This window comes from Myzus persicae, unplaced genomic scaffold (assembly GCF_001856785.1).
Source record: "Myzus persicae strain clone G006 unplaced genomic scaffold, MPER_G0061.0, whole genome shotgun sequence".
NCBI lineage: Eukaryota > Metazoa > Arthropoda > Insecta > Hemiptera > Aphididae > Myzus > Myzus persicae.
The window spans coordinates 417,582-431,224 of NW_019103784.1; the positions used below are offsets into that span (position 1 = coordinate 417,582).

The following is a 13,643-nucleotide window of genomic DNA, read 5'->3' on the forward strand; positions in this document are numbered from 1 at the left end:
TAAAATAAATTTAAAAACCAATATTGTATTTAGACGAATTAAGAATAGTATTACTTGAATAAACAAATTGAATATTTTCACATTTATGTGTTCAATCTATTATTATGAACTCAACAATAAATTAAGGTGTGCCTTGTTAGGTAAATGTTTTTGATTTTAAGTCACATTTCATGGACTAATATTTATACAGTAAAAAAACATTATCAAAAGGTAGTTTTTACTTATCAAAAATAAGCTACAATAGTACATGAAATATAAAACAATATGTTAAATATATTTAAACATACATATTACCTAACCATCAAATATTTGATGAACATGTAAATAAAAAGTAGTGTAAGTACCTACATATAAATAGAGATTTGTTTAAAATATTATGTGCTATATTTGTAATAAAATAACATTTTTAAAATACAAACATTTAGTTAATTTATTTAAAAGGGAATAAATTATGAAAAGAAAGTGTCTTCGCTATGAAAAGATTCACTTCCAAGATACATAAATACATAATATAAACTGAACATCCGAGTTCGGTAAACGAAAAAAAATATCTTCATTAGTAGATTAGTTGAAGTATTGTTTACTAATTGTGATTTTTTTTTTGTTATAATATCTAATATCTATGTTTAGTAATAGCTAAGAACTATAGTTCTAATAATGGAAAACAAAAAATAATAATAATAAATAGTAACGTTAGGTAAAGTACGTAGGTAGTAATTAAAAATCAATAATATTATGTTACAAATATACAAATATAATTTGACGTGTTTGTCACTTGTGGCCTAATTTTAGTATACTGTGTAGGTAAATACTATTTTTATTTTATGTAAACGTACAACAATCACTTGCATGGTTCTTCACTATTTCTGATTTGCTGCGTTTGCGGCCAAGTCTAACTCCTGATATCTGTAATCAAAAAAAATATATTTTTCAATTTCATCATATATGCATTGAAATGTTCAACCTTGAAATACCAGTTAATGATTTGTTTACTTTAAATCATTTTTTATCAATAAGTATTATCTGTATGAAACTAGTATAATTAATTATAGAATAGACATTCTATAATCCATGCTATTACTATATACAATTGTCAGGTATACAGTGAAAAGTTACCTACTTATAACGTTGGCTCAGTATAGGTATTGTACCATTTGTAGCTATTGGTAAATGATTGTATTTTATATAATTTAATTTCGATATTTATTGAACTTGAATAATTAACTCGAAATTGGAGCTTAGATTATCAAAAAATAATCAACTAATATGTTAAACAAACAGATTTTTATCAATTTTTTTCACGAGTTTTCAGCGAAACTACTAGAAAATATAAGAAAAATACCCAGTTGAACAATTTGCGTTCAATATATAATCTCTTTTAGAATTTAATGAAACTTTTTAAAAAGTATTACTGGCTCAAAATTGTGTGTTGATGAAAATTAAGCACGCATTACGAGTAAATTATAAAACGAATTCACCCCTTTAGCTACGAAAAAGAACGGAAAAGGCATCTCTCTACCCACTCTTTAACTCTTACTATAAAATACCGAGTGGTATTAATACTAAATCTTTATATAAATGCGATAAAACCTAGTGTATGGTAAAGTCGAATACTTAAATCATATTATCTTAAACAATACATTTTAAGTACGAAGGAAAAACATGTTTTTAGCATTTTTAACTCTTAGAAGTCTTACAAGTTAGAAGGTTATAAATTACTGATACCTACCTAATGAAACCATATAAATTAAGCCTATGAACATCAATTGTTATTAGCCACAAGGCTATACACTATGTATCTCTCATATAATAGGCCAGAAGGCTAATAAATCTTTACCCGATCCTATTTAATACGGACCAATCTTATCTTTTTTTTAACATTTAAATTTAAATCATGAAATTTGAATTTTTTACACACAACAAAGGAATGAATGATATTTAAAAAATTTTCTGCCTAATTTTTTTTTTGTAAACCATGCGGAACAATTAAAAATTAATCTTACCGGTCTATTGACATCAATTTCACCACTCAAGACTTTTTTGTATAAATGTTTTGCTAAATCCTCGAAAACGTCTGATACGTTACTTGCTGTTTTGGCAGAAGTTTCAAAAAATAATAAGCTATTTTTGTAGGAAAAGTGTTCACCTTCAATTCGTTCTACTTCTCTATTATTTTCTAAATCACTGTAATATAATAGTAAATTATATTAAAATCCAATAACCGAGCTCAAAAAATAGATATTTTATTTGCAGGTATATTTTTAAACTTTTTAATCAACGCATTTATTTTTATTCTTTATGGAGATTTAATATTTATTTTCTGTAAAATAAAATAATTATGTTTCTACTGAACTTATAAACCATGATCAAAGTATAGATTTTATTGGTGTCTCGTTTTTTAAAATATTTTTATTTATTTTTCTATTAATTGTTTCTGATATAATAAATTACATGTATATAACGGCTACATTGTAGCCTAATTACGTATGATATATATTTACAATTAATATTTTTTTATTTTAATATATATCGATTGGAAATAAAATCTAGTTGTTACTTTAAACATTTTTGCAAATACGATTAAGGAGAACCAATGAGATCAGTTTTCATTTTTCTAAGGAGTTTCCTCAAGTATAAAAGAAAAATAAAAAAAGAAAATTCGAAGAAATGATAGAATTTAAACAAATATAATTTTAAGCTGAATGTGTGAATTCAGCTCAATACTTTTCTCAGAAGTGAGTGTTATTTATAACTGTCGAAGTGTCAAATGTAATAATAAAACACAAATATGAGTATATAAAACACATGTGGCTTATCAAAAACCTTAAGACGTACATTATCCAAGTGTAGTGTGTGTACACTATACACTATACACTATATAATACGTAATTTGTAATATAAACGATATAAATGAAATAGTCTAACGGTAAAATGTTATCTTAATAAACGCCTAAATTATTTTTAAAAAAAAACAATAGGTAATTGGTTGGATTGCACAAGTTTCCATTTAGTAGATAGCTTAAATAAAGAACAGGGGCAAGAAAAGGATCATCACTTACAAAACATTGCGCGTGACAGTCTTTAATCAAATTATTAATTCAAAATAACTCACTTAAACTAATTAATGTTGTTTAGTTATTAAATTATTTTTGTTGTTTACGTTTTGTTGCCCACTAACGCGAACGTCATTCTGGTACCAGAATTAAGTCGAGCTTCTCTTAACCATTCGCTAACATGTTGAAACGAATAACGTTTAGTGATATTGTACACTAATATACAAGCCGCAGCGCCCGAATAATATGATCTAGCTATGGACTTGAACGCTTCTTGGCCAGCTGTATCCCATACAGCTATTTTGATTTTCCTGTTATACAATGACAACGTCTTATGGCCATAATCTATGCCTAAATTAATAATTTAAACATAACGTTTTATAATTAAAAAAATATTCAAAACACAAAATTATATTTTATAAGATATTAATGTTGTAATATACCTACAACACTATGTTATGCTATTTCCATGTAACTGAAAATATTTCATAAACTCATAAATAATGTTAAAAAAATCACAACAATAATACTGATATAAATTAATAAAAAAAAATTACTTTGTATTTTAGATTCTGGGCGGAGCGATATTGGTTTTGTAGGTAATAACATGGCAAATATGTGGATTTTGTGTTCATGTGCACGTTTTATAAAGGCATTCTCTAGACAATGACGTAATTTTAAAATGAATTTTTCTACCTATTTATAGGTATTTAAAATTTTCGATTTTATTTTTACAATATATGTATGATAACATTTTTATTTTAATATAGATAGGGTTCTTCCGTTTTCGTCAGTTTTATAAACTAATTTTAACAATATCATTAAAAATACAACGTAACAATTTTTTTCAAATAAAATAAACTTCAAAAAAACGTATATTTGCAAATAATTAAGTAGTTAAAAATTGCATAAAATGTTCAATGTTAATACAATACTTAGATTACGCATTAATATTTAACATCTAATAATTTATGTTTTTCTTACAGAAACCTATTAATCTTAAAATTACATAGGAAGTCGCAATTTGTAGATTTTTCAAGTAAATATTAAAGTAAATATTTAAACGTAAAATAATGATTTAAATTATCTTTTTGTACCTAATTCAAAAGACATTATTCACAGGAACTTGAAACTTTATACCATTACGTTTATTATTATGTACTATACACAATGTAATTTTCTAAGTATTTGGATTAATTTTAAGCTATATTTACACAACGAATCTACTTACACCCTTCTACGGTTCTTTGGTATTGACTTATAAGTTCATAACAGCTTATAATATTATCTTATTATTAATAAAAGACAATGTTCGCATGCGCATGCGTTCCGCAGCCTTGTCTATCACATTCATGATTCTCCAATTTGGTACATAGGCAATCCTGTACCCGAGGATCTGCACCTCAAAGCCAATTTTTTTTATTTCTCCATTTTAAATAAGGGCTTACGAAAATAGAATATTTTTTTGTTTGTATTGGGTTTTCATAAGTTACAGAAAATAAAATAATTATTATAATTATTGGATATAATTTAAGACCGGATTTTATATTTACTTAAAACTACCCAAATTATTATGTTAAAAATATAATATGTTGTTTACATTTAACCGAGTTTAAGACAGGGTAAATCTACTGGCATTAATTTAATTTGTCATGGGAAACGTCGTGCAGGATTAGCTATAATTAATATATATATATATCTATTATATTATATGAAATCAAATGCATAAAACGGATGACCCTTATGCAAATCCACCCCTTACACCGATTTTCATAAAATCATATAGAAATATAAATTACTTAAAGCAATATAAATATATAAAAAAAATCCCAAATATGGGCTGAATGATCTTCACACGGCATATTTACGTCTACCACGATTTATCATTGAATTCAAATTTAACACATCCCCAATTCAGTTACCCACTCAATAATTACTACACTTTAACTCTACAGCAATTATATAGCAGAGCGACTGCTCCGGTTTATTCTACAATTTTGTTTTAAATGTTGACAGAGTTATTATTCAAAAATAAACTTATAAGATTAGATTATTTAATATATTTTACATAAATGTAATAATGCGATAAAAACAAAAAATAAAACTTCTCTCAAAAAATATAAAACATTCCTACTTACATATATTTTATTATTATTATAAATCAATCATGTATTGTTGAGTGTAAATTATTTTTTATAATAATATATTTCTTATTTAAATGTATATACCTATGGTCGACATCTCTTTAGAATCAAACTCATGATATAAGAATTGCCTAGTAATGCACGTCTTCCCCACACCTGAAACATATAATACCAATTGAAAATCCAATAATATTTCAGTATCAAATTAATAACTATTCTCTTGTTAGGATAGATTCAATTAAAGACTCAGATGTCTTCTTTGAAAACAATTTATCATTCAAATTAAACCATAGAATGATCATAAAAAAATCATATAAAATGCTAGGTTTTATCAATAAAAATACGAATGAGTTTAAAACCCATTTTTGTTTAAACAAGATCAAGTAAGATCCTAGATACATCGAATACGGTTCACTTATTTAGTCTTGTAATTACTCGAAATATATAAATGATCTCGATAATGTCCTATATAAGTTTTTGAAGTGATTTACTTATTTCCCCAACATACGTACATATCACTAGATATACCGTTAATGTTGTTGAAAACTTCTTGAGCCTAGACTCACTAAGTTTAAGACGTAAATTAACAGATGTTATGTTAATATATTTTAAACAACCTCATTGACTGTCCTACGTTACTATCTGAAAGTGATTACCGTATACCAAAGTAGAAACATAAGGAACTCTGATATATTTGTGGTTCCTAATTATAATACCAACAGTGGAAATAATAAACATTTTTTTAGAGAGCTTTTTTTTTGGCTAATAAGATTTTTTGCACTTCCCCGTGATTTATTTAGATTTAAGGCTTATTAGAATTAATACAATTATTATACTAATATTAAATGTAATAAAATAGTATTATATAATTTTCTTTTAAACTGTCTGTCAAAATATTACAATAGTTATTAAAATCTTGTAAAAAGAGAATTTGTCGGTAAATATAACAATAAATAAATAATAGAATGGCTTTAATAAAAATAAAAAAAGCATAGATAAGACAGTTTGCTTTCAAAAATGTATAAATTTAAAATTATCATATTCTTTATTTTGTTATTATTTTTAGATTTAAGTCATAATCACATGAATTAAAAAGAAAATATAGTACCTAATTAAAATGTGAATACCTATGTAATATAATGTCTTGTATTTCACGTTCGAAGGAGGTGTCTATTCACACCACTTGGTGGAAAAATAAAATTAAATATATTAAAAGTTTGTATGATTATAATACCTAAGTATTATCATTGATATAATTTAGTACGTACTTACCCGCGTCTCCCACCACAATATATTTAAACAAATAGTCATAACATTCGTTGCTTCTTGACATTTTGAAATAGATACTTTTTTATATAGCTATAAATTAATTAAACTACAAAAATATCACAATACTAAAAAAATTCAAGCAGATAATTCAAATATTAATTTTACGCACTTTCTAATACGTAAATTATAGATAGTTTCTATGTACGAATGACAGTGGTTCAATTATTGTAATGGCCTATATTACTGAAAACAATAAGAATATAATAATAATACGTAAACAAAACTATTAATTATCTAAATTTGTGAACTGTGTACATTGAGATAGTAAAAAAAAATTAAGTTCAGAGATCAGTAACCAGTACTAAATTCAAAACCCATTGGTGTTGACAAAAGATAAAAAAATGGAACGTTAAATAGCATGTGTGACGATAAAATTGAATGTTACCAAGACAACGCAATGTCCAGTGGACAGGAAATCATTTTTTCTAGCTACTCTGAAAACAGGTAACCCCAGTTTCAGCACACTTAACCTCACAGAAGTACATTTACATGTTGTTCGATCCGTGTGCAAAGGCTCTAATATGAGAATATTTTTTTTTAAATAAGTTGTATGTCTTAACTTATAAAAAATGTTAGTACATATTTCATCTATATTAATTATGCGTCGACTATTTGTTTTTTTGTGTTAAATTTCTATATAATTCACATTATTGGAATCATTAGCTACCTATAGAGTGTGTATACCTATTATATAAACATTTAAAATCTACAGGTCATTTTTATCACGAGTTATGGAAAGCGATTTGGGCGTGATCTCCGTTGTCTACTTATCAATGTTTTTGGACAATGTACTTTTGACTGTTGTTGGTGAGCTAATATAAATAATTATGTTCTTGTGTATTTAGCAATAAACACTATACATGTCTAGTAGTGCCAAAGTATTACATACACGTGCGTTTTGAATTTCCTGTGCGTAAAAGAAAAAATTGTGTTTTTGTTCAACAAAACTTCGTAATATTTATTCAAAGAAAAATATTCATAACACAAAAAATTGCACATCAAAAATAAATTACACTTACTATACATCGCATTAAATCATACAATGATTTATGTTGTAGGTATAGATAGTTAATTTAATATTTTTAATCACCTTCGCTTTGAATCTGAAATAACTTTCAGAGCTAATAATTGTTTACCATTTAATATCAAAATAACTATTCAAAATGCATAATAAAATACAAGTTGAAATCAATAAAATTGTATGGCATTATTTAAATTTTTAATTATTTAACACTAGTGTAGTTGCCACCCAGTGGCGTACGCAGATATTTTCATTGGATAGGTTTAAATAAAAATAATTATATGTATATGTATATCAAAATATTTTTTTAATTTTTGTTAAATTTGTATACGTCTATACATCTAGTAATAAAAATACCAGGTGTACACCGCCCCTGCCGTATGTATACGACTGCTGCCACGCAGTTTGAACTCAACTAAATCAGTTATCATAATTAAATTTCAAAACATATTTTATTTTACATTTAATGTACAACAAAGCAATATAACTACCTAATAAGGTACTACCTATCTAGTATATTATTTAAATCTTCAAACAAATTTTAAGCATAATTTTTTTTTTATAAAACAATTCTTTAAAATAATGTATTTGAGGAAAATTGCTTTTTACATTATGTTGTTTCAGTTTTTGAAAAATCTATGATTGTATTAATTTGTTTATGACGAAACTCACAGTCTAAAAAATTTGTTGAAAAATAATTTACAAACATTCGAGATTGAATTTTTGGTATCCACAACGCCACAATGAATTCCATTTGTACTTATACAATTATTTTTAGTATAATACATTAGAAAATAATGTTTAAACGTTTTTGATACAACTTTGATACATACACATTTAATCTAAGTAAAACCTATTACAGTGCCAATTATTCCTGAACATTTATACGTACAATGGATTACCAATACATCTCGTCTTGTAACAAATGTGACTAGAGGAGATCAGCCGCTTCTTCCTAGGTAATATGGTTTAAGTTTTATTTGATATTTATTTCACGCCATAACGATTTGAAACGTATTTAGTTCATTGATCAAAATGAAATTGCAAACACTGGAAAATGAAAACGAGACGATAGGCATCTTGTTATCTTCAAAAGCTATAGTTCAGTTGTTTATGAATCCTTTGGTGGGCATTTTAACATCGTACGTCGGATACAACTTACCAATATTCCTTGGATCAATTCTTTTGATTATAATATCAGTTTGTAAGTAACATACTTTAATTTAATCTAATTGATTATATGTTTATAATATAGACTTCGTAATTTACAATCAACATAATAACGAAATGATAATTAATACAAAACAAAATATGTATTTATAGCTGGTCACATGTACAATAACGACGTCATAACAATATTACAATTGAATAACAATGGTTACATATGGTATTATGAGCCTTAGTTTTATAAAAATATATTTCGTTTTACATAGTAACATCATGAAAATCAAATTGTTTATTTATTTTTCCAACTAACATAGTTTAACAATAGATTATGAAGTTATTAAAATAACAGAAGTTGTTCACTTCTAAGCCGCTCGGTGGCTGTGCAGAAGCGAGACTTCATAATGCAGAATTAATTAAATGAATAACAATAGTAAATTATTAATAAATTGAGTGTATGCGTTTTAAACTTTCAAATTTATAAATTTAAAAATCTTCAGTCATAATAAAACATATTTTTTTTAATTAAAAATATTGATAAATTATAATAACAATAATACAATTGTTGTTTGATCCATGATAATTAATAATAACTCACTTACATTTCAAATACCTGGGTACACACCAAAATTAGGTTAGGCCATAGGTGCTATACCTGCAATAAAAATTAATTTATAACTTTATGAATCATTTATTAATAAATATATCAAAGTAAATTATAATATAAAAATTATGATTATAAAAACCATAATATCATTTTTTTTAAAACAAATTTTTTACATTTTTCACACCAATATGATATATATAAACTACTGAAAAATGTATTTAAGTACATACATTTACATAATAATGATTTATAGTTATTTGTTTAAATATATCAATCAATACATTAATTGGAAAATAACGGTCAAGTTACTGCTTAGTTGTATATGCTATTTTTTTTTTTGAAATGCAGTGTTTGCGTATGGAGAGACTTTCGTTTCGTTACTAGTTGCAAGGAGTCTTCAAGGCACTGCTTCAGCATTGATCAGTGTTTCTGGTATGCCTTGCTACTAGGCAAACATAAATACATTGGACAGATATTTATACATAACAAATTATATTTCAGGTATGTGCTTGATTGCTGATCAAAATCATATGTCAGATTTGAGACGCAGTAAAGTAATGGGTCTAGTCATGGGAAGCATTGCCTTGGGTGTTTTAGTCGGTTATCCGTTTGGTGGCATACTTTATTATTTTGTTGACAAGTCGACACCATTTAATGTTATAATATGTGCTATAACGTTCAATTTAGGTGAGCGAGTTTAGTGTAAGTTATACACAAAAGTGTAGAAATATTATTTATAAATAATAAAAACAGTTAAAATCCCTAGGGGTAACTAGTAAATGGTAATACGTAGCTGAAGTTGTTAGATAATTTGAATATTTCGGAAAACAGTTTGCAGTAAGACAGCTCGACAAAAAAAATGCCAAATTGTAAGTCGTTCCATACTTAAAATTCAGTTTATTAAAGTTTGAGAAAATCAATTAGTAACAGAAATCCAAAGGAAAGTCATTATTTTTATCGGATTTTCGTCCGATTTCGTTATAATTTGAAATCGATATTTCATACAAATGCATTTTGCTTAACGGGATAAGCAAACCGTTTTTTTTTTTTTTTAATTGCAGTAAAAAGAAACTTACTAAGAATCTTGAATAACATTTTCAAGCCATGTATAGTAAGTTGATAGAATTAAAATTACATTAGACGTAAGCACTAAACCTACGTATTTATGTAGATGTGATAAAAAAACAAATTTTTAAATGACTTTATTACATAAAATATTCAGTAGGTATTTAAAATCGCTGACTAGTTAGATAAAAATGTAATACTATAGTGACACTACTAAAATTGTTTTAAGGCTTTTGGGTGGTTAACTGTTTTTAAATATATTATATACAAGTTTTACAGCTCGAATAGTTTGGTTTTTTTTTAAACTCAATTTAAATACGAAAAATTATAAAGACTACACAATACATATACAATTGATAGAGATCATTGTACAAACATTTTATTTTTCAGGTCTACAACTTTATGTTTTTAATTTTAATCTCGTAAAAAAAGTAAGTACCTATTTCACTTAATATATAAAAAATGTTAAAATAAAATCTATGAATATTTATGTACCTAATAGTATCTTATGCCCACCTATAGTATGATGCTCTATCATAAATATAATATATACATGTATTTTAATCAAAATAAAAAGATAAGTTAGATACGTATTTCATTTCAATGATGATCAATGCCAATGTTTCAGAATATGATGCAAACATAAGAACGCAATACATTGATAACAGTAAATTAATGATTTCGTCATTATAAAAAATTTCATGTTAAATGTATATTGACATTGTCGTATAGATGACCTATTAAAATGAAAATGGTTTTTTACAAAAAAGTTAGTTTCAGCTTCAAAGTTTCATCTTGCACATGTTTCAAATTTACTCGTTCAAACACACAACTCGGTTATCCTATTATGACATTTTCTGTCTATCTGACACTTAATTAATATATTTATGAACCAAAAGTTTTTTTTTTTAAAGCAGCTAAATATATATATTGTTTTTCCTCGCTTACCTATAGAAACATTCAGTTTTCATTCATTCTCATTGTCTCAACTACTTGTTCCCTCGTTTATCATCTAGTTTAACTCCTAATCCGTGACCCCAGCTTTGTGTCCTCGGAAAATAACATTTTATATTCCTCGCCAAATTCTTGAGCTTTTTCTACTTTGTCCTCTTCTATTTCATTTCTTATATAGATATAACAAAATGATCATTCTTCTTCGTTTCAGAGTTTAGTTAATCGCTATCTTGATAACTACAATTCCATGGTCTTATATATTAATTTTTATCTCTATTGTACCTACCTACGTATCTAACTGTTTCTCTCGATATCTTATTTGACAACTTTGGTTAATCTTGTGGTCCAAATAGTAAATATTATTTCTATTGTTTTATACATTAGGTAAATTCATTCAAGGAGATATTGCAATTAAAACAAACAAGTAACGATAAACATCAGGTATTTAATCGTTTTATTATTTAGTTATTGTGTACCTATACAATCGTCTTATTCATTGATTTTAGGATCAGATAATCACATTATTGTGTTGTACTTTATTTACTCGTATCTTAAATTAAAATTTGTCTAGTTTTTTTTTTATAACAACATTAATTATTATCATAACCTAGTAAAAACCTACTGCGTAAATGTGTTTTTTGTTTGAACATTTCTGCTGTTTATAGTCTCACTTCAACAATGGCAACTGGAAAGATCTTTTAAAAGACGAGTATATCCTGTTGATAATTTTTTCTATTTGTCTTACGTCATCTGCCATGGCCATTTTGGAACCTTTTCTACCAATTTGGCTCATACAAATCATAAACCCAGAAGTAAAACGAACTCGATGAAAGCCTCAGATACTATTTTGACTTTGTCACAATTTCAGAAATGGCAGTTGGGTACGGTTTTCATTCCAGACAGTCTTGGCTATTTGATTGGCACTAATTTATTTGGCGCATTGTCGTACACAATGGGACAATGGAGAATGGCTATTTTAGCAACTCTACTGGTCGGCATATCCGCAATCATGGTGAGTTGTGTGTCATAGTTAATTCAACAGCTTATAATTACCAAGCAGTGTTGTAAACGAAATGGGTAGGTACCTACCTATAACGACACTGATAACTGATACCGCATTATATCAAGTATTTATCATCCCGTAACATCGTGTTTCAAAAGATTCCGGCTGCCACGACAACGACAGGGCTTGTCTGCCCACATTTCGGTTTGGGCCTGGGTATAGGTATAGTAGACTCTGCTTTGGTGCCCATGCTGGCAAATCTAGTGGACACCAGACATCCAAACGTACATTACGGATCGGTATACGCACTTCAACAAACGGCCGTCAGCCTCGCATATTCCGTTGGTAAGTTATGAGCATACAGTTGTTTTCATAATGACGTGTTACCTATTACGTTTGATTTTCTTTTTTTTTATAAGACCTAATTGGCTTGAATAATATTGAGAACTTACTTCGATATTCCTATTTAAAATCGTGTTATTACCGTACTGCGTATTATAAAAAATATCATACAAATTGTATCCTATTATAATTTATAATATTTTGCCTGTATTATACATATTTGCTTGAGCAAGTGCCCAATATAATTTATGATTTAAGGTCCTATTTTCGGTGGTCAAGTCGTGAAAAGTCTTGGATTCCCGTGGTTAATGAGGACTGTAGGAATCATAAACATATCTTATTGCAGTCTGTTAGTATTTTTAAGTAAAGTTTCGAACGACAAAACAGATAAGGTACGAACAAATAGGTATCTTAGGTAGACGATAGTAACCGTCCATTATGCACTAATCATTTTTTATTTATTTTTGCAGATTAACAACGATACATCTATTCCCGATTATAAGTCCACGAGTGTTGTATCATACTTTAACAAACCTATCGCTTATAAAAAACTCGACGAAATGGATGAAAATAATTGAAATTGTTAGTTATTACTTATATTAGTAATAAACATAAAGCATAATAAGTATTATTTTATAGTTATTTAATATTGATTGCCTATTTTAGTATTAAATTTACATTACTAAGTCATACTGCCTACTGGTGAATGCTTTGAGATAAAATGAATGCCTACATTATGATAAACGCGATAAGACTTTCAAAAAAAAAAATAATTTTGGTAAAAACTGTAGAAATTATCTTTTTTCATTCGGTGAGTTTCCTACAAGAAGAGTATTTACAAAATAACATTGCATTAAAAATTAAAGTTTATTTTTTGGATTATAAGTATTGTAATAATATTATATGCGTTAAAAGTAAAACCTCACTAATTTAAGTGTGAATTACTAAATAGCTGCTTATT

The 13,643-nt window shown here is 26.7% G+C and overlaps 2 protein-coding genes across 3 annotated transcripts; one reads left to right on the forward strand and one right to left on the reverse strand.

Moving 5' to 3' along the window:
- Positions 1-454: 454 nt before the first annotated feature.
- LOC111035293 (ras-related protein Rab-2B-like) lies at positions 455-5,326 on the reverse strand. Its single transcript, XM_022316845.1, has 4 exons — positions 5,282-5,326; positions 3,161-3,404; positions 2,004-2,184; positions 455-906 (listed from the first exon to the last, which is right to left on the reverse strand). The coding sequence occupies exons 1-4, from the start codon at positions 5,292-5,294 to the stop codon at positions 823-825; spliced, it is 522 nt and encodes a 173-aa protein (XP_022172537.1). The 5' UTR covers positions 5,295-5,326; the 3' UTR covers positions 455-822.
- Positions 5,327-7,000: 1,674 nt separating this feature from the next.
- Positions 7,001-13,616, forward strand: LOC111035300 (synaptic vesicular amine transporter-like). 2 transcript variants are annotated; one of them, XM_022316861.1, is made up of 13 exons: positions 7,001-7,097; positions 7,239-7,333; positions 8,410-8,506; positions 8,570-8,751; positions 9,667-9,750; positions 9,820-10,005; positions 10,774-10,814; positions 11,722-11,778; positions 12,003-12,149; positions 12,206-12,349; positions 12,499-12,685; positions 12,941-13,074; positions 13,153-13,616. In XM_022316861.1, coding segments are annotated over exons 1-13 (1,464 nt in total). In that variant the 5' UTR covers positions 7,001-7,095; the 3' UTR covers positions 13,261-13,616. The 2 variants fall into 2 exon arrangements, with proteins under 2 accessions (XP_022172553.1, XP_022172554.1); XM_022316862.1 differs by lacking the exon at positions 7,001-7,097 and having other exon boundaries at positions 7,159-7,333.
- Positions 13,617-13,643: the final 27 nt, after the last annotated feature.